The sequence below is a fragment of the Falco biarmicus genome, chromosome 14, assembly GCF_023638135.1.
Source record: "Falco biarmicus isolate bFalBia1 chromosome 14, bFalBia1.pri, whole genome shotgun sequence".
Taxonomy (NCBI): Eukaryota; Metazoa; Chordata; class Aves; order Falconiformes; family Falconidae; genus Falco; species Falco biarmicus.
In genome coordinates, this window is record NC_079301.1 from 22,243,162 (window position 1) to 22,267,139 (window position 23,978).

Sequence of the window (23,978 nt, forward strand, 5' to 3'; positions counted from 1 at the left end):
TCTGAATAACTGGTAGAATAGAGATAAGTGAGTTATCTCTCTCACTAGTACTAAATCTAGTAAAAAAATAAAAGATATAGTCAAACTATAATGATTTGAAAATCAGTCCAGCCAAAAACGGTCAGATGACATGATATTAACTTTCTGTGGACTGCTCAGCACCCTGGTGTTGACATCTGGTGTGATCTTTGGTTGGGATTCAGATTGATAACTCTGAGGAGAAATCCGCCCCGACACCCAGCAGATGTGGAGCTGGTTGGCCAGGGACAAGGGGTCCTCTGCTTTTGGGAGCAGTGAGGTGGAAGGGTTCCCTCCACAGGTGCCCATTTGCACAGTATGTGGAGGGACACCATCTCCAAGAGACAGGAATGTCTTCCACAAATTCCCAGGAGCGCGTGAGTGGGTGAGTGACAGCTGAACACCGAGTCCATGGTGAGCTGCAGATCTGCTAATTACCACCTTCCTCCACTCACCCTCCCCACAAGCAACTTCCTGAAATCTGTTTCAGGGAGTTTTGTATTTTTGTCACTCCGCATTAGGCTGCAGCGCAGCGCGGCTTGTCACTTTGCCTTACGTGTGATTGTGCTGTCTGGAATTGGACCCAACGTAATGGAAAATACATGGTTATAGTGGGATTTAACTCATCAGGTTTCTTCCAGCACATCTTTCACGTTGGATCATCAGTCTGTTGCAGAGCTGGGTGTTGGAAGCCTTTTGCGTCACAGGGGAATAGAACAAGAGATATAATACCCTATCTAGACCATAATGTTTACTCTTCAGGAATGCTTGGGCCTGTTGCTTCCAGCTCAATGGAGCAATGTTAACTTGGTGGCAGACACTTCCTCACACACACGTTAAAAAAGTAGAAAACCAACGCTTTTTTGAAAAGCCCAAAATATTACCGTATAGCATATGGCACCCAAGATATGAGTAAACTTGCAACATCCACTTACGTCTGGCTTCCCGTGGTATGTTGAAGGTGTTGCTTTGGGATTTTTAGTGTGGAAATGGAGTTGCTGCGGGGCAAGGGAAGTGTTTTATACCCTGTCATCTGTGAAGAAGAAGAAGAAAGCTGATATTCTGTTAACTCCTTAGAGACTATATTGCATGAGTACCCTGTGAGTAAGAGGAGTAGGCATGGTGATCCATATGGAGACTTGATTCCTAATTACCTGTGTCAGATAATGCAGCCCACTCCCGGTGACCCTGATGTTTTGGGGTGTTTCCAGGGTAAGCTGCAGGTTTGGCAGCAGTGTGTTTGCTGCAGGCCAGAAGGTGCTAGAAACCTTCTCCCATCACACCACCACTGGTCCACAGCTCTTTCTACCTCCAGGCCTGGGGAGCTCAGGAAAGCTGCTATGAATTCCTTCGATGTCAGCAAACGTGTAAAGAAAAATTACAGGGCTTCATTCTCCTTTCACAAGGTTTTTACAACAGTCCATATCCAAGAGAGTTTGTCCTAATTTACACAGCTAAAATGAGAGGAAACCCAAACTTTTCAGGTCTTTTTGGTGAAATTACCTAACTACTTATGCAGATGCATAACTACCCCAGATTATTTGAGACCATTAATTGCACTGAGATTCTGTAGCATGTATAAATTGCATGACATTGCTGAAGACACCATTTGCCTTTTCAGTGAAAGTCTTTTACCAATAGATTGGATGTATGATATTTTGGGCAATTGGGAGCCTGTTCTGGAAAAGAAGTCAGTCCAGATTGTGCTGAGGGCGATGTCTATTACAGGCCTGATTGTGCAGCATGCGTAGGTTTGTGCTTGAAGTGAAACAACCAGCATTTTGCTGATAATAGCTGGTGACCTCTCTTTGCTTCCCAACAGCTGGCTTACAGAAAGAAGCACATGGTGAAATGGCACCTGCTGAAGCCTGAAGCATGGAATGACAGTCATGATCCAGGAATGTCTCATTATTTGATCAGCAGTAATACATATTTTCCTCTCATTGCTGCACCCTTGAAGAACACGGCTAAATACAAGGCGCTTTAAGAGTTCGGGGGGGGGCATTTTCAACAACGTTAATGCTGCCAGCAAATTGACATTATTGAGATATGATTGCGGAATTGTGGCAACAGAAATGAAAGGCAGTAGAAGTGCTGCTCCTTTTGTTCCACCCAAATGATAGCAATCACTGGACACATTAATGATACCTTCATTAAAACGTGCCGGTAGAAAATCTCTGTCTTTTTTTGGCATGTGCATTCCTAGATCACTTTTTTTCAATGTGACCGTAGGGGTTTGACACAAATTACTGTGCTGCCAGCACAGCTGTCCTACATTTTTTGTTGTTGCGTAAAGTTAGAATTAATGATTTTAACCAAGTATCAAGACAGGGATTTTAGGAGTGTGCACTGCAGAGCTTCTGGCTCTCTAATAAGACCCATCTGTTATAAACCATATACAGTGTGGCATGAGTGCTGAACAATGAGCAGCTTAACCACTTGTGTAAAGAAGATCTTAATGGGATCAAACCTGCTTCAACAACTGGCTGAGGGCTTTGCGGCTTCGGCATGGCACTAGCTATATCAGGGCATGCTCCTCCATCTCAGAAGAGGATGGTATTGAGCAAGGAGTTGGAGTTAGCGTTGTGATGCATCCGTCATGGGGCAGAACAGTACTCACCGTCTTTGCGATGCTGCCTGCGAGGAAAGGTGTATCCTGGATCCCTCATTGGGATGCTAGGAGCATGTGGAAAGAATATGACTGAACCAGTATAACTGGCACTCTTTAACTGGAAGCTGTGAGTGAATCGGTATGATGGCAGCCAGTGGATCCATGAACCTATCAGTCCGATCTAGAAAACAGAACATTTACTGTGTCACTTTACTCACTGATTCCTTGAAAAGTATTTTCCTTGCTCACTGAAAAGAATATTCTTGAGCTATGGGAAAGTTTGGGATCACATCCGGAATAAGCAGGTCAGCTCTACTGATGCACAGCTTGCACTCTAGAAAACCTATAGGAAGTTGCAGGGAAGTGTAGAAACATTAGCTAAACCAGTATTTACATTTTCCAGTTGCTCCTGTTTAATGGTAATAACACCAAAAAAAAAAGAGGATGGGAAGCCATATGAGGTTAATTCTTTTGTTCACTTGTTGCTTCCTCATATTATAGGTCCTGCCAAGTACCAGCTCTTCACAGAGAAAGTGATATCAGACATGCTTAAAACAGTTTTTTTCTTGAACAGAAGAAAATAACAGTTCTAGGAATTTGACTTTATTTTGCTGCATGTGAACTTGAATAGACCACAGAGAAATAGTAGAAGAAGCTTTATTGATTTATTTGATTGGCCAAAGCTCAATGAGTCATGACTCAGAAGATCTAAGCGAAAGGGAAAAGCCAGTGAGTGCACAGGAACAGGTTGCTTATATTCAAGGTCTGGTCATGAAATCTGCAGAACTTGTGTCTTCCATCCCCAAGATGGCAGAGTACAATATTCTCATTTTTGTAAAGAGTTTTGTTGTTGCTGTTGCCAGTCAATCATGGAGTCTGATCTCAAGGGGTGCCTAGTGCTCTTGCTATAGCTGGTAGAAATTCTGCATGCTGATAGTTCACAGGATCGATACTTTTACTCTCCAGGGCCTTTAAGTCTGATCCCATATGAAAAGCATTTTGCTTTAGTCATGTATTAGCAAGTTATTGCTCAGTGGGAAGAGGAGAGGAGCTAGAAGTTTAAGCTTATGAAAGGTGTTCCAAAGGTCCTTAGAAAAGTAAATAATTCCGGTGAGTCTCATTGCAAACTGGCCATTAGCAGGTTTACGTCTTTATATCCACAGAGCAAATAAGCAGAACTGAAAGCAACAGTTTCAAAGGAAGGAGAATCACTCCCTGAACTGCTTTAGATGTTAGCAACAGCAAGACCTGAACAATGCAGACACATCGAGAGGTAAGTTAAAAGTCTTTTAGTTCATCTTCAAGCACTTTGTTGTAAGGGAAACCAGCGTGGTATCAAAATGGGCCTTTTATACAGAGCCTGTTTACTCAAGCAGCGCAAACCAGGAACTTAGCTTGGTAGCATGAAATGTGCAGAACATTGTCATTTTTGATCTGTTCACTTTTATTGGAGACAGTAAATGTAGTAGTCTCTGGTTCTCCCAATCTCTGCAAAGCGATTTTCCAGTAACTGTATTAAAGAGGGCTTTCTGCTGGTGCACGCAGCCTGTGGCTTAGGCGCACTGCTGCACCGATGGGTGCAGATCCCTGGTTGTCCTGTAGTCCCAGACCTTGTCTCCTTACAGTCAACAGATAAAGGCAGAAAGCACACCCGAGGAAGGCAGATAAACAACCTGACAAGATCTCCTACCACTGTCCTTTGTTAAATAGTCTGAAGCACATTTGTTCTCTTTAATGTAGATGCCACTTAAGTCTGCAGATAGGTGGTTTGAATTCAGCTTAATGGAAGTAAAATTTTTAGCAGAGACTGAGCCATTTCCAGGAGATATGATCCTCAGCAGGCCAGATATGAGAGGGTGCCCTGGTGTGTTTAGGGCAGAAGAGAGGGAAATTAATGGAAGTGCCCAAGGCAACAGGTGGTTTCCTATGCAGCTGCAGGAACAGTAGAGGAAGAGCCCTTGGCCTGATGAGAAATGCTTCTGGAAATTTTGCCAGTGGTGGTACACCCCAGCCTCCCAGTGGGAGATCTGCTGATTATATTTCTTTGGTGGCCGGAGGACCACTCACCATATCCTCTGGGCCTTACAAACAGCAGCTATCTGCCCTCTACAGAGAGAATGTTAAATGGTAGCAGATGCTGAAAGGTCAGATTTGATTGTTGGTCGCTATTACTGACACCTTCCAAACTTAGAGACACACTGTAGCATCGGACTGTTAACTGATGCTCCTTAAGATTGTCTGGGTTCCTCTTCCTCTTAACTTTGCTATTTCCTGGTTCATGGGAAAGGCTCCTAATATCAGCACCAATATCCTGCTTGTTCACAGATGGTTGCCGAGAGGAGACACCTGGCACTCTCTGGGTCTCTTTGCATTGCTCAGATAATATTAATTACAGCTCAAAGGGAAACAGCCGCCTGCCAACCTTTGACTTGACGCTGTTTGTATTATGAATGCCACAGAACACCATTCTTTCTCCATAGACCTGCAGTTTAGCCTGCTGAGAGAAATTCATTGCCACTTTCCAGGTTTCCGGATACTCCATTAGTGTTCCTGAGGCTGGGAAAAGGGCACTCTTGCTGATTACAGCACAGGGTGAATGTCAGGGCTTGTGACTACTGTCTGCTGCTTTGTTCCTAGCTTGACTTGCCTACATTTACAGAGGTACCATGAGGCTGAAAGTATTGATGTGTATATAAAAAGTCATTTGAGATCACTGGATGAAAGGTAGCCAAACAGATAGTTTATTCAGAGCTGGTTTTTTTCTGGGCTTTGGAAGGTCTTTGTTAGCTTTATCCAGAGCCAGGGAGCTAAATATTTTCCCAGGTTCTTCTTCTGTCTGCTTGATAACAACCTTTTCCTATTGCAGCCGAAACTTCCACAGTGATGACCACAGGGCAGGGGGATAGGAGGGAAAATATGGAGGTTTAAGAGATTTAGCATGCTGAGCAAAGAGAATGAGCACAGTTCTATAAAAAGACTGGGTTCATTATGATTTTCCAAACACCCTTTCCCTTTCTCCACACCCTTGCTTCAGTTTTCTCCATATATTTTCTCAAATGATTTCTTGTATTTGCTATACAGCTGCAGTTCTCTCCTATTAGTACCTCATAGCCATTTTGTATTTATTCTCAGAGAGGAGGTTCTTTTCATCTTATTTCGGAAGGGTTTAATTTATCTGACCTACCTGATGTGTTTGTGTGAATGTATTTCTCTTTGCTGCCTGGAACCAGGAACCTTTCCCCTTCCCCAGCAGTGACATTGGATCACCCAAAGGCTTGTTCCTCTGAGTGCAAATCATATAAGTGCTTAACCTGGGTCATTTTCTACTGAGCATCTACGTGCAAGATCAGAAGTTGTTTTGCCTTTCTCATTCCTGCATAGTCAAATTGCTTCTTGGGCAGAAGGAAAATACAGAGTGACTCACTGATGTGCAAGACACAGCCAGAGACTTCCAAATCACAATTATGGGTTTGAGGGAAAGCTGTGTGCTTCAGAATTGTATTAATAGACTTGAAATCATGTGGAAATTTGTTGCATGCTCAGTTTTCCTGCATGCTGCTGGAAATCAGAAGCTGTTGATGTCTCCAGGCCAATGGTATCCTCTAGGAAGTCAGTTGCTGATCTCTATTCAGCTCCTAGAAGATGTGTGGATTCAGCACAGCTGTTCTCTTTACATCCAAGAAAGGGACATCATCTTAAAGAAATGTACCTCCCTGCTCATTTTTCAATTCCATTTCAGGACTGACTGTATAAGGTTTTAGATGTCACTTCATATGACCAGTTTAGGGGAGTGACATGGCCAGCACTTTGGACTCTGAAGGACAAGCCAGCACATTTGAAAAGTGGATGGTGGGAAATGTACTGTATATATAGGCTGAGGAGGGTAGCAGCATTCAGTGAAATCCCCTAGCTAGTTATAAGGTCATAAATAGAGTGTAATGAAAGATTAGAGCCAATTATCCTGTATGCATCCCTTGGATTTAGGCATGCTGGGACGCCCTGAATTTTGGGTCAGATTCTCCCTTCTCCCTAGCAGGGGAGGAGCAGACAGGTCCGTTCATTCCCAAGCGTGGCACTGCCCTGCAGCGTCTGTTTGGCCTTTCTGCTTCAGGCCCTCCTCTGACAGCAAAGCCAGGGAATTTCTGCCCCTCTGATATAGTGAAGGGGGCCATGAAATGCCACCCCCTCCCTGCTCTGCATCTGGCGTCCCTTCGGTGCTGCAGCGATGCGCTGCTCAGAGCGGCCAGGCCTCCCAGCTCTTGCACACAGAGGGGTTCTGGGGGCTTAGTACCCTCATGGAACTGCCTTCGCCAGCTCATAGGCCACACGCCAGGCCCTCACTTTCTCCAAAAGGAAGTTGCTTTGGTTATGACTTTTCTTCAAATACTGGGAAAAAAAACCCCAGAGCTCTCCTGGCTCCCTTGGCCTCTCTCGAGGGGTACTTGCTCTGGAGTAATTTTTTCTCTTTCATTTTTTACCCTAATGAAAACCACTATGCTGTGTCCGGTATTTTCTATTTGATCCTACCCGCCTTGTCTTCCATGATCTTAGTGCTGGATTTGGTTGAGAGATTTCTTGCAAAGCTGTTTTCTGTTAGAAGCTATTTAGCCACACCAAACCACTTCACAGGAACATCTACTTATACAAAACTTTCAACAAACATTCAGACATTCAAGACCTCCTTGTGCTGTGGGTGTGAGTGTTTCACACTGGCAATGTTAAGACTTTTTTCACTACTTTGTGCCAGAATGTAAATTTTTTTCGGAATGATAAAGCTGGAAAAACATGCTTCCACCTAGGAAAGTAAGGCAGTTCAGTGAGGCTGTTCCAGATCATCCTTCTTGCATGTATTTATTTCATGTGGAATTTCAAAACTTCAGTTTTCTGTTCCAGTTTGGGACAGCAGAAAGTTTGTGGAGCAAAAAATCTGAAGTTCAGTCAGTTCCTAGTCCTTGATTTAAAATATATCACATTTAAATGAAGAGAACCAAAAAAGATATCCAGGAAAGAATATCTAAAGCTCTTCATGATCTTTCACTGTTGTATCCCTGTCCTCCCATACACTCTTATCCATCATCTTCCCTTGCTGTACTCTAATTATAGATTCCCTGAGGCAGAGACCTGCCAATGTTTCCATCAGTAAAGTGCCAAGCACATCTATGATGCTTTACAATTAATCATAGAGAATGAATATTTTGTAAAGTGTTTAAGCTTTTCCTGTTAAAAAAAAATATCTATCTGCCATATCAGGCATGATTAAATTTCAGTGCCATATCCTTCCTTTGCTAAGATGCTAAATTAAACTTTTCCCTCTGTTGTTCTTGCTTCTTGCAAATGAGAGGCAAGGGCCGCACTCCCCTCTTCTTCCCACATTTAAGAATTTTTTTTCAAACCCCAGCAGCTTAGATACCAGCCCCAATCCCATCAAAATAATTTGAATGTCTAAGGTGTGTAAGAATAAGGGACAGTCATCTCAAATCTCCTTTAGCTGCCCATGGAGTCTTTGTGTTTACTGAACTTTAACTTTTTATTACCTAAAATGACACAAAATACCTAGAGTACAAGAGGCACCATGTTGAAGGCTGCATCATTCTCTCTGTCTTCCTTAGAAATGCCCAGGACCTGAGCACGTGCCATGGTTTAGCCCCAGCCAGCCCTATGCAGCCCCCCACTCACTGCCCCCCGTGGGATGGGGGAAAGAATTGGAAGGGTTGAAGTGAGAAAACTCACGGGGTGAGATGAAGGCCATTTAATAGGTAAACCAAGAGCCGGGCATGCAAGTAAAGCAGAACAGGGAATTCATTCACCGCGTCCCATGGGCAGGTCTCAGCCCCCCCAGGAGAGCAGGGCTGCATCTGCGCAACCGGGAATTGGGAAGACAAACACCATCGCTCCGAACGTCCCCCCTCCTCCTTCTTCCCCATACGGCGTCATGCTCAGCAATAAAAAGCTGTGGTGGGCTGTGTCTTTGGCCAGTTGGGGTCAGCTGTCCCAGCTGTGCCCCCTGCCAGCTCCTTGTGCCCCCCCAGCCTATTTCTTGGCAGGGTGGTGTGAGAGACAGAAAAGGCCTTGGCTCCCTGTGAGCACTGCTCTGCAATAACGAAAACATCACTGTGTTATCAACACTCTTCTCAACAGGAATCCAAACCATTGTCCCATACCAGCTACTGTGTAAAAAGTTAACTCTATCCCAGTCAAAACCAGTACAGCACGTCAAACATCTTGCAAAGGAATAACTGTGTGACAGATCACCTTCTGTGCTGGTAGAAGCCTGGTTTCCAAAAAGAAGGCATTTCACAGGTTAGCAAGTGCTGCAGAAAGCTCCTGCAAAATGAAGCTTCTCAACTTTCTCTTTATTCCCTGAACAAATTATTCATCATTAAAAGCAAACAGGCACGTAGCACTCAGGAGGGACGGGGCCTCTCATCACCAGCCGTGTCATGATGAATCTGCCGGCAGGGCTCTCCGGAGCTGGGTGGCCTGCAGCACGGAGCCCGCCTCGGCAATCAGCTGAGCATAACGCCGCAACCGCCCGATCAGCCACTTAGTAATTTGCTGAATTTACGGTGGGGGATGGAAAACCATTTCTTTGTGCCTTAATATAGAAGCAACGGAGACAAACACCCAAGATTCAGTGTCTGAAGAGCTGGCAAAGCCTTTCTTAAGTGTCTGTGTGAAACGATGACTTGTAAGTGTTTGCAGAGGTCCCCAGCGCTTTTGCCTGCTTCTGCTTTCCAGCCGGCTGGGCCAGCCTTTGTTCTGTCCGCCGAAACGTGCGCTGCCCCCACGCACCCCCGTGGGGTGACACTGGCTTGGCACAGCAGCAGCTGGGGTGGTCGCTGCCTGCTGTGCTGCTAAGTATGCATCATGCGGGCTGAGCAGTCAAGATTTAAATTGCTTCATGTCACTGTTCACTTAAATCTGAATGCAGATGTTGCTGTTAACCGTAATGAGGTTTATATTTTCCCTTCCATCTCGTACCTCGCACGGCTTTCCTTGACAGAGAGGACACGCTTTCACAGTGAAACGACAATCCTTAGGGAAACAAATGGAAGACTGCATGATCTCAAGCGAAGTGAGAAGCCCACCAGTGATAAAAGCTTCCTACGGTATCAGAACAGAGGCATTTGTGTGTACATGTGTGTGGGTGTATAAGAAAGGAAAAATCTTCAGGTTTGAGGTCTTGGAACCTTTGTAACAAGATAATGATTTCAGGCTGAAAGCAGCATTCGGCTGATCTTTTAATAGAATTCTTGATCAGAAAAGATCTATTCAGAGAGGCAGAGATCAGAGACAATCAATAACAACACTGACCCTGTATTACATTAGACCTAAGGTATGGCTTCATAGACACAGTTCTTTTTCAGAAAATAGAATGTTGTTTTCTGGTTACGAATCTAAATATAGTTGCTCTAAATTTTCTTCATCAAAAGGGAAGATGCGTTATTGGCTTTTTCAAAATTTTCTGAAGTCCACTTTTCATGATTTTTCCTTTCTTCATCTGTCAGGAGTCTTTCTTGAAATGAGATGTTTTTTCCTCTCTGCACAGTAAGGATTTGAGAATAAGTGGTTTTTCTTTAAGATCCTTAGGGATTCCATAATTTTGTATTATTATCGCTGTCTTACAAACTGAATTTTACCCAAACATGCTGAAGGAACTTTAAACAGACAGTGATTCCCTTTGCGTTATCACAAATGGTTCTGTGGATATTTCCAAATCTGTTCAATTTGACTCTCCAGCTCAGAGTGATTCAGGAAGTGCCATTAGGAATATCAAAGTAAGAAAAAAAATCCATCTAGAAATTAATTTTATTGCTTGCCTTTATAAAAATAATCTATTCATTCTGTGATGTATTACCAATGAGTCCTTGCCTCATTAACTGTTAGTTACTTAGCTATTAGCCACCCATAAATCAACCTATTAACAATTTCTGCTCCTGATCTACAGTCATGGTTTGACTGTCAATATCCAAAGAGGCTGGTCTGAATTCAGGGACATGTAGTCATGATTTTTCTCCTCTGTATCTGTAAGTTAAAAAAAAATTTAATGGCCTGAGCATTGCTCCATGGGGAGATAAAGAGTCAGAACTGTCAAACCAGGCAGCAAAATCAAAAGATGTGGTGAAGGATGATGATGATCACAGAAGGAGACATCCAGCAGAACAGCCTCCTCCTGAGGGTAACGCATGGTGATTAGTGCTGGTTAGGGCTTAGATATTATTTGTCTTAATAAGCAGATTATTCAGTTGTTCATATATTTTTTTTCCTGAAGCATTTGTCACTGCTGCATTGCTAGCTGGCTGCAGGATGGTTGAAGCAAGCATCTGGACAAGACACTGGAGAAGAGCTGAGGTCATAGCGTGAATCATTTCCTGTAAGTCTTTCTTCTGTTAGACACTCGCTTTCCCCAAGGTGCAGGCAATGTTTTCCAGGTAGAAGCCTTTCATTAGCAAAGGGGTTTGACCCACGGGATCTAAGTCTGTGGAAGATTAATGTGATGGCATGAGCTCCTAAAAGTGAGCAAAGAAGGGAGAAAAGGGTTGGACAAAGCACCTCTAAAAGCCTGTTTTGTCATCTGTCTTACCAATGTTTTAACCGCCAGTCACCCTGAAGAACCTAGGTCCTGCTGGGCTACAACACTGGCAGAATTGTCAGATTAGTTGAATAATGTTGTCAGAGTTGTGCTTTTTATGATGTATGTCATGACCATCCTCAGAATGTTGTAGTTTGCCAGAAGGCCGTTTAAGCCAGAAGAAATCCACTAATGGGAAGAGTGCCACAGAATCCTAAATTCGGGGAAGTTTTCCCCTAACTGACCTGAACAGATGGAAAGACAAGGGAGATTAACAAATAAATGGGTGGTAATGCCATTTTGAACAAGGGAAGAGATGAAAAATTGAGCAGGTTGCTATTGTGTGTAGGCGTGGTGTGTAGAGGTATCCAGGTGCACCACCTTTAAGGTGTTAGTCTAAGTGACAGTACTCAAGATGTATTTTCCATTTGTAAATAGTGCCTTGAGTTTGTATGGCTAATGGGTGCTTCAAGGATTCATGGTAACAGCGGGGAAAGAAATTTGATGCTAAAATTATATTTTTGGTTATTTTCCTCTTTTTGTAATCTTCTTTCTTGCTTAATAATTAAGAGCCTAACTTTTTTGTGTGCTACAATTAAATTATATGCTTTCACCTTTAATCTGCTTGATGTTGAGTGAATTCAGCTGAAGCTAGCAAACACAAACCAGATTACTGCTCCAGAGGAGACAAATCCATTTATAACAGTAAGTGTAGGAAACCTCTTGATGTGTGTCTGCCATTTGAGGTGCACCCTACAATGGAATATGTCTCCTGCTCTTCAAAAATGAGCTTGAGGACTGGTATCACCAGCTGCAGGGTGCTAGGAACAAGTGTCTGTGTCAGTAGAGATCAATTTATATGTAGGTATTCCCCAGTCATCTCAGTGAGCTGTATAATTTCAAAGATAATTGATCAGAATGTGAGAATGATTAAAATGAATCATGTATTTCAACAAAATAAGTTGATTCTGTATGAATAACAGTGCGGCCAGCAAGGTCTCAGTTTCTCACGTGGTTTCCATAACTTATACAACATCTCATCATTGTATTTTTTCATTAAAACCTTAATAATTAGATCCCACCTCATTGGGACTGTACGCTCTGCTTGTCTTCAAACAAGCTAGCAATAAACAAGACGTTCCTGCTGATCACAGTGTGGCTCTGAGCTAATATAAAACCATCCAGGCAGGATAAAGGCTAGTAAAAGGATTTGACAGAGGTGTAAGGTCTGTGTGGGGTCGGTCCGCAGGCTTATTACAGGACTGGTGACCGGAGGGAGAAATTATCCCCCTTCTCATGCCAGGTCTCCCTAAATTTGAAAAATCCTCAAGCAAAGTGTGTCTCAAAGAAAAGAAACGTGTAAATGTTGTAATTTCAGTGGGATAAAAAATTAGTTCTCTCTGTGCGTGTGTGTGTGTTAGAAAAGAACAAATCTTTACTGTGGAATGTAAGCAGTTTCAAAGGCAGTTGAAGCTAGAAGATGCAAGTTAAGACCTTGAGCTATAAAAATAGTTGTAGAAGCGAATGCATAATGTGACATTACACAAAAGGATTAGTGGGAGTGAGAATAGTGTTAAACTTTGCTCTTTAATAGGCAGTGTGGGACACAGTCACATTCAAAAGAACCAGACTCAAATATAATCACTGCATCTTCGTCTAAATGATGGACCTCATGCTTGTAGTTGAACAGAATAGCTCACCTTTGAGTAAAGGAAAATTATACTCATCAGGTTGGTAGTGAGAGCACAGGTAGCTTTGAAAAATGCCCTTGAAGCTTGAAGACATCCAGAAAAGCTGCTGTGACCTACTGATAATACTAGCTTAGACAAACTGCCAGCAATTTGTTTCCTCCTGTAAAAAGGACAACACAGGTATGTGAAGGATGAGATCCAGAGGTGAGAGAGGAAGAACTTTCAGGCTGTAGAGAGGCAAGCCAAACAAGAAATCGGCTGTAACCCCTGAAGGCAGGGCATGGTGGTGCGATGCTGAACTGCCTTGGCAGACAGAAGTTTATCTCACCACCTATTCGGAATTTTTTTCATTCAGCTGCAGACCTCCTGGCTGCATTTGATGAAATAAAGGTTGTCCCATAGACAGAGCAGTGCCCTCCTGATAACAGTTTCAGGGAAATTACCTTCAACAGATCAATGGGCAGATGGGACTTCATGATGTAATGGGTCTCTCTCACCCAGGCTGGTGGAGGACCTGTGTTACAGCTGCAACTTGGTAGGTAAATTCAGACGCCATCCAGATGGGTCACGGTAACTTGGGCATACTGGCTGTCATATTGCAACAGTTTACAAAGGACAGGGAAGCAGGAACATAATCATATTCCTCCTAACCTCTTAGCTGTCCTTTTTGGCCAGAAGGAAGGGATTTGCCCCCTCTGGATGATCCCTCTTGCTCCTTTCTTGTCCGGTGTGAATCTCCAGCTGTGGCTTGCTTGGGGAGCAGAAGCTACAGACCGAACATTCAGACCTGTGTCCCCCGAAGCAGCTATATCTGTACGAACACAGCAAGTTTCAGCAAGTTAGATCTGTTTCTAATCCTGTATTTGAAAATGAGCTTAAATGCCAGTGGTGACGTAATTATCATTTACATTTAGATTCTGTTTATTTTTATTCCTATTAACTGAATCTGGATTCTAACAGTTTGATTTTTTTTTTTTATTCATCCAGGCTCTCTTTGATATGAACAGCTCATTTCTTACTTAAAGCCTGCCAAATTTCATGCCTTATTGATTCAATAAACGAAGAAGAATGACAGGTAGAAGGGGAAATGGATGTTTCCTCCCCAAGGGAAGTCTTATAAATTTGATATGAACTGTTTCTCTAGGAAATGTTTCCTCTGATTGCCACTTAAATGGGTCTGGAAGGAAGTTAGAGAGTATCATTCACCTCAGGTTTGTCCTGGATATGCATAGCTGGAGAGATGCTTTGCTTTTAAGATATCTCATGCACCATATTCCATAAACATGAACTGCCTATATGTGAGAGATGGCTTAAAAATAACTGCGCGTCTCTATCTGCAACCTGTCTTTCTGTGGTTCTTTGCTCTCAGTGCTGCTGTGTGCTCTGACACTCCTGAGGACTTTCCTGGAGGTAGGAGCTACCAAAGCACGCTGTCATTAGGTGTGTCCTTGTTCACAAATAGGCACACTTCAAATGCAGGAGCTCAAGTGGTTTCTCAGCCCCTTCATATCCCTAGAGCGTGAGGCAAAGACAAAAGAGCCAGGGCATCAACCAGCGTATGGCAGCTGGAAATCCAGACTGAGAAGAGCAGGCCAGGGGATTAAGGCAGGGACCTAAGTGCTTCTGAGCAATGGGTTTGTTTATTCTCCCAGAAAGATCAAGGAGATTTATCTTTAGAAGAAACAGAAGTAATAACAGCTAGGGTCATCAGCAAGATTTCTCCAAGTACTTACTCCCATAAATATCCACTGGGGTGACAGAGTTCCCTAATGGGATGGTGTTGAAAGAATTGCCAGAATAATTAGTTTTCTATTAGGATACACACGACATTTGATATCTCTCAAAACTATTGTTTCAGGCTCTCCACAGACACAAACACACCAGTTATGCTGGATTCACCTGCTCGCACTTTCCTTCAGAACAGAGAGGTTTACGAGAGTCCTATTTTTTAATTTAAGATCCTGAGATAATTACATGACTTCAGGAGGCAAGAGACTCATTGGGCTGTGACTCAATCCAGGCAGGCATGCAAGTGAGAGAATAGACAAGTCACAGCTAATAAGAAAGCTCTTTATTGTACGCAAAAAGTTACATTAAACTAGTATTATAAAGGCTGCAAACTGACGAACTCCACAATCAGAAAACAGCAGAATAGAGGTTGACTTTATGAATTTAATTAGCCCCTTTGCCCATTTACATTATGATATACTCCTTAATTACATGATCACATCCTTTTCCAGAGGACTGCTGTCTTGAGGTTAGATATTGTTGCCAGCTTTATGTATTGTTAATTTACTTTTTTAACAGAGCATGCAAACCGAATGTGGCAATTGCTTTCCACTCATTTTTTCTATTATGGCGAACTGCTCTTACAGAAGAAGGCTGCAGGGAATATCAGAGCACATAACACATAAAGTGCAACCTATCCTACGGATTTCCACAAGTCTAGCAGGAGAGGTAAGACTTTCATTTCCTTATGAGCAAGGTTGCATCATGCAGGTGAGCTCAGAGATACTGGTCTCCTCAGGTAACCAGCTTTGCTGACAGTAGGGAAATCTGCTGTGCAATTTACTTCTGTGCTGGGCATTTCCAATCTTTCAGACACAATGGACCAGATTTACAAATAATGTAAGCTGAAGTAGCTTCTACAAACTTTGGAAATCCAGAGACAGGATGAATTTTGATCCTTTAAATAGATTGAAGCAGATTCACAGGCAGGAATACATCAAACCCTGAAAGATAAAATTTTTTTTGGTCATGGCTTTTATTTCCTCACAGTTACTTGCTTGCAATTTTAGTATTTCTCAAGTTGGCTGCCTCTTTGTTTTCCACTTTCCTCTCTTGCTCCCCTCCTTATCAGGCTTTTAAAAATACCCTCTGTAAAAATCCTTCTTGTTAGAAATCACCCTGTACCCACTGCACATGATGCTCTGGTGAGTGTGTGAACAGGACAGTCCTGAACATTGACCCACACAGTCCGAGATGTGGTTGGGAATGTTGTTCACTGCATGCTGGTCTGAGCCTGGTCACATCCTTGCTTTTGTCAGTGAGTAGGTCCGATAAGTCCTTCAGAATAGCTGCAATTCTGTGGTACTTCTTGTGTAATGTGTACTAGCCCCAAATTGAGGCAGAAGGCAGCCACTGTTCAAGACAGCAGAGCTCCCAGCGATGGAAGCCTGCTCTCACCCATCGGTGCTGGTGTTGGCCGACACCACGCCCTGCTGCAGGGCAGAAATAGAAGTCAAAGCAACTTTGCTTCCAAGGATTGTCTTTTTCTTTGCTTCAACAACAGCTTGAGAAAACCAACCATCTCCCTCTGATCCTTACAGATGCTCCATCAGAAGCAACTTTGCCTTTTATTTGACAATCACCTCTGCAGACAAAAAAGAGAAATGGACTGTGTCCTTGCTGTGCAAAGAGCCCAACGCAAACAGAGCAACATGTGTACATGCAAGGAAGAGGCTGTGTGTGGAGTAACAAAGCAGGTGGCAAGCAAGGACATCTGATTTATGGAAGAGTCGTCGGGACTCATCCTCTTCCCAGCTCTGCACTTTGTAGAAATGGGCCCTTCATTTTAGCCTAATAATGAGTCCAGAATATGGTATAATGAGTGCTACCACTGTCAGACAACAGACCTTAAAGTTTTTTCAGCCTTTTAACAGACATGGACAGACTTCCAGCCTTTTTGTCTGCAGCTTTGATTAAACTCTTGCTGAAGTTTCCCTTTGTTGATACATTCCCTTTCAGGCAAAGGTGAAGAGTAGGAGAAAAAACCCAGCCGATGTCTGAGAGCATGTAGGCTCCCATCTCCATCCCTAATAGCGCTATACAGATCTAAGCCACTTGTTGCCTTTCCCTGCTCAGTGTCTTGACTGGTTGGGTCATGTGGCTTATGAAATGCCTTGCCTAGTGAGGGCACTGGCTGAGATGATTGACAGCTTTTCCATGTCAGAAGACCAGGCTGGCTCAGTCCACGGCAGGGAGCTTTAAAGCCTTAAAACGAGCAGTATCTTCACTGCTCACAGGAGCCCATTAGTGATTTTCTGCTTTTGAATCTAAGTTTAGGATGTACCATTAGGATCCCAGCTAACCTTATCAGAGATGTCAAAAGGAGTTAGCAAGAAACTCTCACTGTTTGATTCCCGTCTGACCACAGAAACGAAAAAAAGGAAGAAAAGAAGATGAAGATAGAGGGGGAAATAATGCTGTGGGGAGGGTTCTTCTAGCCTCTAACGGAGTGCTATCGACTGTTAATAGATACTACATGGCACTATGTTAATAACAGAGTATCAGTGTTTATCAGGCACTACATGACAGGTGAAATTTCTGATCACTGTGTTGATAATGAGTCCGTCCAAGAGAAGTGTTTCGAATTGGCTGCAGATTGTAATTAGCTTTTCCCCAGCCTTTGTTTTTCCCTCATTTCTCCTCCCATCCTGATATACCACTCTCACTACTTACACAATTTTTTCTGTCAGGATTCAGGAAAAAAATGAAGCCATTCATGATCTTTCACCATGATAAGTCGTTCCTGAATCTCATTAATATTGTCAGATCTTATCAGAAAAGTGACAGAGACACTTGCATCAGCCCTCTGCCTGACGGTGTCTGCTGCCACATGGAGACACGGGAAGAGAAGGATGTGGCATCTCTGTCTATTATCTTTAACTAGCACAAGTCATGACACAAAAGCTGTGGTAAACCTTTCCCATACATACTTCTTGCAGAACTTGCATGGTGCTCTAAAACAGCAGAAAGAAGAGAGGAAACTTCTGATTTCATTTGGCATTAAAGGTTCTTCCTTCAGGCAGCCATTGATGCAAAATGCACCTGCTGCTCCATTGCAGTCTGCCATGGCCTGACATGGACTGAGCACTGCTTGGCTGTAGTCACAACACACAGGAGAATGCCGTTAGCATTTAATCTGAATTGCAGGGTGAGTATTACTACCTAATCCTACCCTCACTTCATCATACAGCCATACTTGTAACCCAGATTTCAACCTAGCCAGTGTCTGCTGATTCTCTTCTTGCTGCGCTGCAAGAGGTACTTCCATTAAGCTCAGCAGAAGGATCAGGCTGTCCAGGTGAGGCAAGTAATGGGCTCTCACCCGAAGCCTCTGTTTACGTGCCTTTTTTTAAAATCTGCTTCTCTTCAAACTTATCCAAGACCACTGATTTTGACATGTATAAGAGCTTTCAGCATTAGGATCTGGGTGTGAAAGTCTGATTACCCATCACTTTGCCTACAAGATGAGCTATCTCTTGCTTCTTGCCTCCATCCATGTGTTTGGTAGTTTTCCTGATGGGTGGAAACAGAAGAATGTAGCAGGATGATGAGGGAAGATAAATATGTAAGAAAGGTTAGGAATCTGTAGGCAAGGGCATCTCAGGTTGCTTACGTTATGGGAGACTTCCACACTCCCGGGCTGCCTCAGGCTCCTCTTTAAAAATCTTCAAAGAACGTTTCCCTCTGACCGCATTAGGGCAACCTCTTAGACCTGAGATACGTTCCCAGAAATTTGCAGGGGAATCTGGTAATTGATGATAGTCATGAATATCTGAAAGATAAAGTTTAATCAGAAGGCAGATAAAAATAGTGAAGTCAGAATTCATGCAGGGTGGGACTTCTAAAGCATGTCACGAGTTGCTGGTGCTTTCTTTGGAAGCAAGCAGCCTGGTTCAAACTCTGCTTATAGTTGGAAAAACAACTGATTTTCATGCCGTTCCCTGCTATGGATAATTCTAGGGGGAAAAAACAGAGAAAATCAATGTTTTTTCACTTTGTGCTGAAATGCACAATGAAAGCGTTGAAGATGAACAGTCATAGAGGTTCTAAAAAACCCTGATTCTTCTACCTCTGAGAACAGAAGTAACATAACTATACCTCCATGTATTATCCAGATCTAAGGCAGCAGACACAGCTATTGAAATGGCTGCACACATTGCAAGTGTCTCTCCACTGTCATCCTGCCAGAGGTACAGCTGAGACCTCAGGAGAGAAAGAAGTCCAAAGCGGTGCCTCGTGTTTGCCCCCTCCTTGTTGAGAATCACAACTGCAGCCTTCCAGGCCCTTGAGGTACTTGTTTGTTTATAGCCAGTGAACCCTGACAAAGCATTAGGACAGGTTCTTACAATGAGGCGCTTCATCCTCAACAGTCATCGGGCTGGCGTTCGCTCATCTGCCCAGCCAAGACTGCCCGGTGACATGATACAGTACATTCATTTGATTTCATGAAAGAACACTGTGGCGTGATGAGCACAATGCTTGTACCCTGGAACAGAAAGGGTAACATTGCACAAAGCTGTAGTGGGTCTGAAGCCAGCCTGTTCGGCAGCCCAACTCTGGCTGTGCTCCGATGGAAGGCTCTGGGCAACCCCTGCTTTTCAGAGGTTTGCCCCCACGCCTTCAAAAGCCAGACCCATGCCCAGACAACTCTCAGGTATCATTATTTCTCAAGACAGTACAGTCTAGAAAAACAGCAAAGAGCAAAGCCAGGCTGAGAGATTTTATATTCTGAGGAATATAAGCATATATTGATGTCCTGGGTGAGCAGCCTTGGGGTGGTGTGCTTGGGAAAGGGGAATTACTGGTTTTAGCTATGATCTGTATTGTAAGGGACAAGGTAACTCAGAAAGGGAAGAGCTGTAAAATGGTGGGGATGCCATCTCTTAACAAAGCATATGAAACAACTGATTTCCACTTGAGCAAGACCCTTTGCAGGGATTGTCTTCCTCCATTTTCCCCTTGATGCCTCCGTTCTTGTTATTTTGTCACTTCATCACTGGAAGGAATGTGCTGAGGTGCAGGAGCATGCTCTGTCTACCCATGGTGCAAGCAGCTGTTAGCTGACAAACGAGATGCTCAGAGAGGCATTTTAAAATATGGTGTGATTCTGATGAACATTAAATTTCTTTTAGAGGACAGCATGCTTCCAGACAGAGAAACAAGATCTCTTCCCTGTGAATAGACAGCAAAGTATCAATCCTTCCTTTAAAAAAAACACAGGGTTTTAATTGTGAGACAAATGAACATGAATGCCTCCCTTTCTTTCACTTTGCAAAAAGAGGCTGACTAGGAAACTAATTAAGTGGTTGGTTAACTTTACGCATATAAGTAGCTTCATTTAATTTTAAGTCAGGTTACTGCAGCTTCCTATTGAAAGCATCAGCAGAAAGGCGGGCAACTAAATCTCCATAAAAATGCTGTTAATCTTGAGGAGACCTTGAAAGGCTCCTGCATTCCCTAATGGAGCCTTGCATGCGCTTTTCTTTTCACAGTCTCATTTCTATGCGGTGCACTTTCACTTGTGTGCCAGAAAAAATACAGTAACTCAGGAAGAACCATGAACCTTCCTTGAAATAATAATCTGTAACTCCCATGGAAGAGGAATAGAAATAGGAGTAGGATGCATGTTATGAACATGCCGTTGGCTCAGCAGTGCAGCAGGTGTACAGGACAGTGCCAGCGGTAACTCAAATGAGACGTCCGTCAGGGTTCTTCAATGCGTGCTACGTAAATTTTAGAACTGATTCATCATGCAAAATGTCTGTAGTTCTACAGTAAAGTTATACGGTGGTTTTCGTGATTATATGTCCATGATGTGATTTTTGGCACAGGAAGACACAATTTATGCATATTCATGATAACAGAGAAAGAAGATTTTCATGTATTTAGGCTTGAGTTCGCATCTGAGGCAACCGGTAAATCTGTATGATGTTTTGGGTATGAGCTTGCATCAGTGCTTGAGTCCAAAGTCCCCTTGTATCACACTGTTTCCACTCAAACGTACACCCCGGCACGGCTTTTGGGAGCTTTGGGGCGTGCTGAGGGAGAGCCTTCGGGTGCCTGCTGTTGACTGAAGGGTTTAAAGCAAGGACCTCCTCTCAGTGAGGATGGGCCAGGCTGAGCCTGTGGGTGAGGATGAGGATCGCATCGGTTTCATGGTGCTTTCACAAGAGCCCAGGCCGGGCCCAAGGCGTTAGGTCTTCCAGGAAGGGCACAACAGTGGATCAAGGAGAAAATGAGATCCTTAGGCTCAGCCTGCCTTCTAACTGTGCAGGCGGCCATATCTGCTGGACCTACCAGCTGAGCAGCTTGTGGGTAAGTAAGTGTGGGGGCCGTGACAGGTTTTAGCGTTTTTGAACAAACAAAATCCAAACACTTTAGATTTACATGGTTTTTTCCATGCTCTGTCTTACACAAATCAAACCCTCCAAGGACAGATACCCTGAAAGTTTTGCCTCCCTCTTGCACTTTGCCCATCTTGTAGGACTTGTCACACCACGCCACACGTTCCTCACTTGCAGCCGTGTGGGTGGCTGCTGGTGCAGACCAGCCGGAGAGATGGTGGAGCCACAGGTGCAGATAGGAAGGCTGTGTAATCACCAGGGTAGAAACGTTAGCAGAAGGCAGATGCTAAGCCAGAAGCAGCAACAATGCAGAAATATATTCAGAAAGAGCGAAGGCAAAGGGTAAGGCAGGGGGAAGGTGGGGCATCACCTCAAACAGCGAAGGCAGCAGCAGGTGTCTCTCCTCCTAGTGTGCTGTGCCAGACCAGCCACGGGACACGCTTCTACCTGCCTGTACCAGTCACCAAGAATGCGTGACACCTTTCTGCTGCCATGGGTAGCGTTAGTAATTTATTGAGCTTTCAGGAGTATTTAGAATGGAAAAGAGCACTCATCCCTCATTCCCACATGCCCCCTCCAATATCGGCTGTCACTGGCAATGGGCATGCTGTTAGTCATTTGCTTGGTTCATCTGTTTTGCCTGCTGCTTGGGTTTAACGGAGGCTTTCTGGCTTTAAAAAAGCTCCAGCTATTGGTTTGATGTCAGTGCAGAGGTGGGATCCCAGTGCACAGCACATGAAAATGCCACCTACCTTTTTTTTTTTTAATTCTGTGGTGTGCCGTAATGTGGGGTGGCTAAGGTTGGGGAAAAGGGTCATATATGTATGACCTTTATGTATGGCTATATCATTACCTTCAGCCCTTCATTATTCCTGAGCACTGTATATACCTCTGTGCGTTTAATTTCTGCTATTTCTTGGAGTACAATTTGTATTTTTGGTGTGACTGCATCTGTATCTGTTTGTGGACTAGACTGAAGAAATCAGTCAGCCTTCTCCTCCCTGTTCCATCTTTGTTGTAGTTCTGTTACAGTCAACTGCCATGAGGTGCAGCAGCTGGGCGATTGGAGAGCTGTTTGTCCCCAGAGAAAAAAGCCCTTTACTGTCACGCTCGGGTTTTGTTCTAGCAGGAGACATGCTCACACACTACACTCAAGTTGCAAGATCCAAGGCTGTCAACTGTCAACTGGCATTTTACCCAGGAGCTGAATTGAAGATATAAAAGTTCAGCCGTGGGTTTGGTTGGGTTTTTTGAGTAATCCAACAGATGAGAACAGAACTGTATAGGACAGTGGCCAGAGAAAGAGAGGGTCGCTGCCACACCGTTACAGCTCGTACCTTATTTATGATATGTTTAGAAAAACCGACTGGGTTGTACCAGTTCATACCAGACCATTGAGTCTGGACTTCATGGAGCAGCGTTGGTAACAGACTCGGTAGCAAGCTTTGTTCCATGCAACAGCTGTCTGTACTGGGAGAAACTGATGTCACTCAGATAATTCTGGCAATCAAGACAGCAATCACTTGCACTTTTTACAAGGGTACATCTTGCAAGGGTATTTTAAGTCCAAGGCCTTGGCCGTATTCCAGAGTGTGTTATTACATGGCACCGTTCTAGGACTCAGATTCATCTGGAGTGTACGATTCTCCTTTCGTTGTCTCTTTCAGGCTGCTATATGCACTGTTGAACAACTGGCCTGTTCTACCCCGGCGGTGAGACTTTTGTAAGTTGTAAGGCTTGCGCAGCCTTCATTCCTCAGGTCAGAAGGGAGATGGGCGAGTTCAGGCTCTCTGAAGGCAGTTTGGGCTGGAGCAGGTCGATGGTGTCACCACGTCCCCTCGCAGGAGCTCCTGCCCATGAAGCAGCGCTGTGCCGGGGAGGGCTGAGGAGCTGGCGGCGGGTCCTGTCCTGCACTGGGTGGCTGGCATGTGTGGGCAGGAGGCAGAGGCACACGATGGGATCGCTCTGTGCTGCTGTGCTGGTAAGAATCACTAGAGTGATCCTGGGGCTTGGGACGGGCAGGAGGAGCCAACGGGAGTGGCTTTTGATGGGAGTCAAAGCCAAAGCCAAGCTAGGACAGCCTGAGACTACAGCAGGAGCTGCGAGCACGTCACTGCAGTGCCTGCTGTGGCCGGGGGTCTGGGAATACTGTGTCTTCACCTTAAGGGTCTGGGAACTGGAGGGGAGGGAGGAATCTTCTGAGTGACCTGCTGTGTTAGCAGAGAGGTAACCCTGGGGTGTGAAGCTGCCGTTGCGTGGCTGAGCCCTGGGGCTGCGGGGTGATGGAGAGGGGACCTGTGTGACCGAGGGGTGTCAGACCCAGGTCTGCTTTCCAGGGTGGAAGGAGGTGTGAGCTGAGCCCCTCATGAAGTCTCTGGATTAATTTCTGCCTTTTCCAAGGTTGTGGAAAGACGTAGCGGATTTGGGCCTGGGAATACAGAAGCGTTTATCTCAGATACATTTTTTAACATTTAAAATCCCTGTAAAAACTCCAAATGCGGTGGTGAGGTGATGAACGGGGTAGATGTGCAAATCACCGAACCCCATGAAGTTCTGATGCACCGCTGCTGTGTGACTGCCTTTAAATGCCGTTCATACGGGCGTGCATGCACGTGACAGCGAGCAAGGGGAGATGCTGAACTGTAACAGTTCTGTGGACCTGCAGTTTCCCACTGGTTTAAGCATACTTCATCCCCAGTATTTGCTAGCACAGAAATTTCAGTAAACATAACTGCTTGTTCAGCATATCCTAATTGTTTTGGGGACGTGTGTCAGTATGGCATTGATATTAATTACATGTCATTGTTCCTGAATTAAAATGTTCCTATTTACTAACCTCCTTCCTCATTACAGTCCTGAGCCTCTGGAGAGTTTGAAGTTCATCTATTTGTCAAATATGTTCTGTGAGTTAATTCTTCTGTCACCATTATTGGGTCTTTGTAGCCACTGGTAAC

The 23,978-nt window shown here is 44.1% G+C and overlaps 1 protein-coding gene across 6 annotated transcripts in view; it reads left to right on the forward strand.

Annotated features, from left to right (window-relative positions):
- The window catches only part of C14H8orf48 (chromosome 14 C8orf48 homolog), a 114,275-nt gene that overhangs the window by 42,642 nt on the left and 47,655 nt on the right, over nucleotides 1-23,978 (forward strand). For 2 of the 6 annotated variants that reach the window (XM_056359262.1, XM_056359257.1), the window contains exons 6-7: nucleotides 10,902-11,003; nucleotides 13,880-13,996. In XM_056359262.1, the coding sequence (XP_056215237.1) occupies nucleotides 10,902-10,944 (43 nt within the window). In that variant the 3' untranslated portion in view covers nucleotides 10,945-11,003; nucleotides 13,880-13,996. Of the gene's footprint in view, nucleotides 1-1,840; nucleotides 2,935-3,792; nucleotides 3,903-9,632; nucleotides 9,739-10,901; nucleotides 11,004-13,879; nucleotides 13,997-15,199; nucleotides 15,350-23,978 lie in introns of those variants that run through there. The other 4 variants (XM_056359256.1, XM_056359263.1, XM_056359260.1 and 1 more) reach the window with 4 other exon arrangements.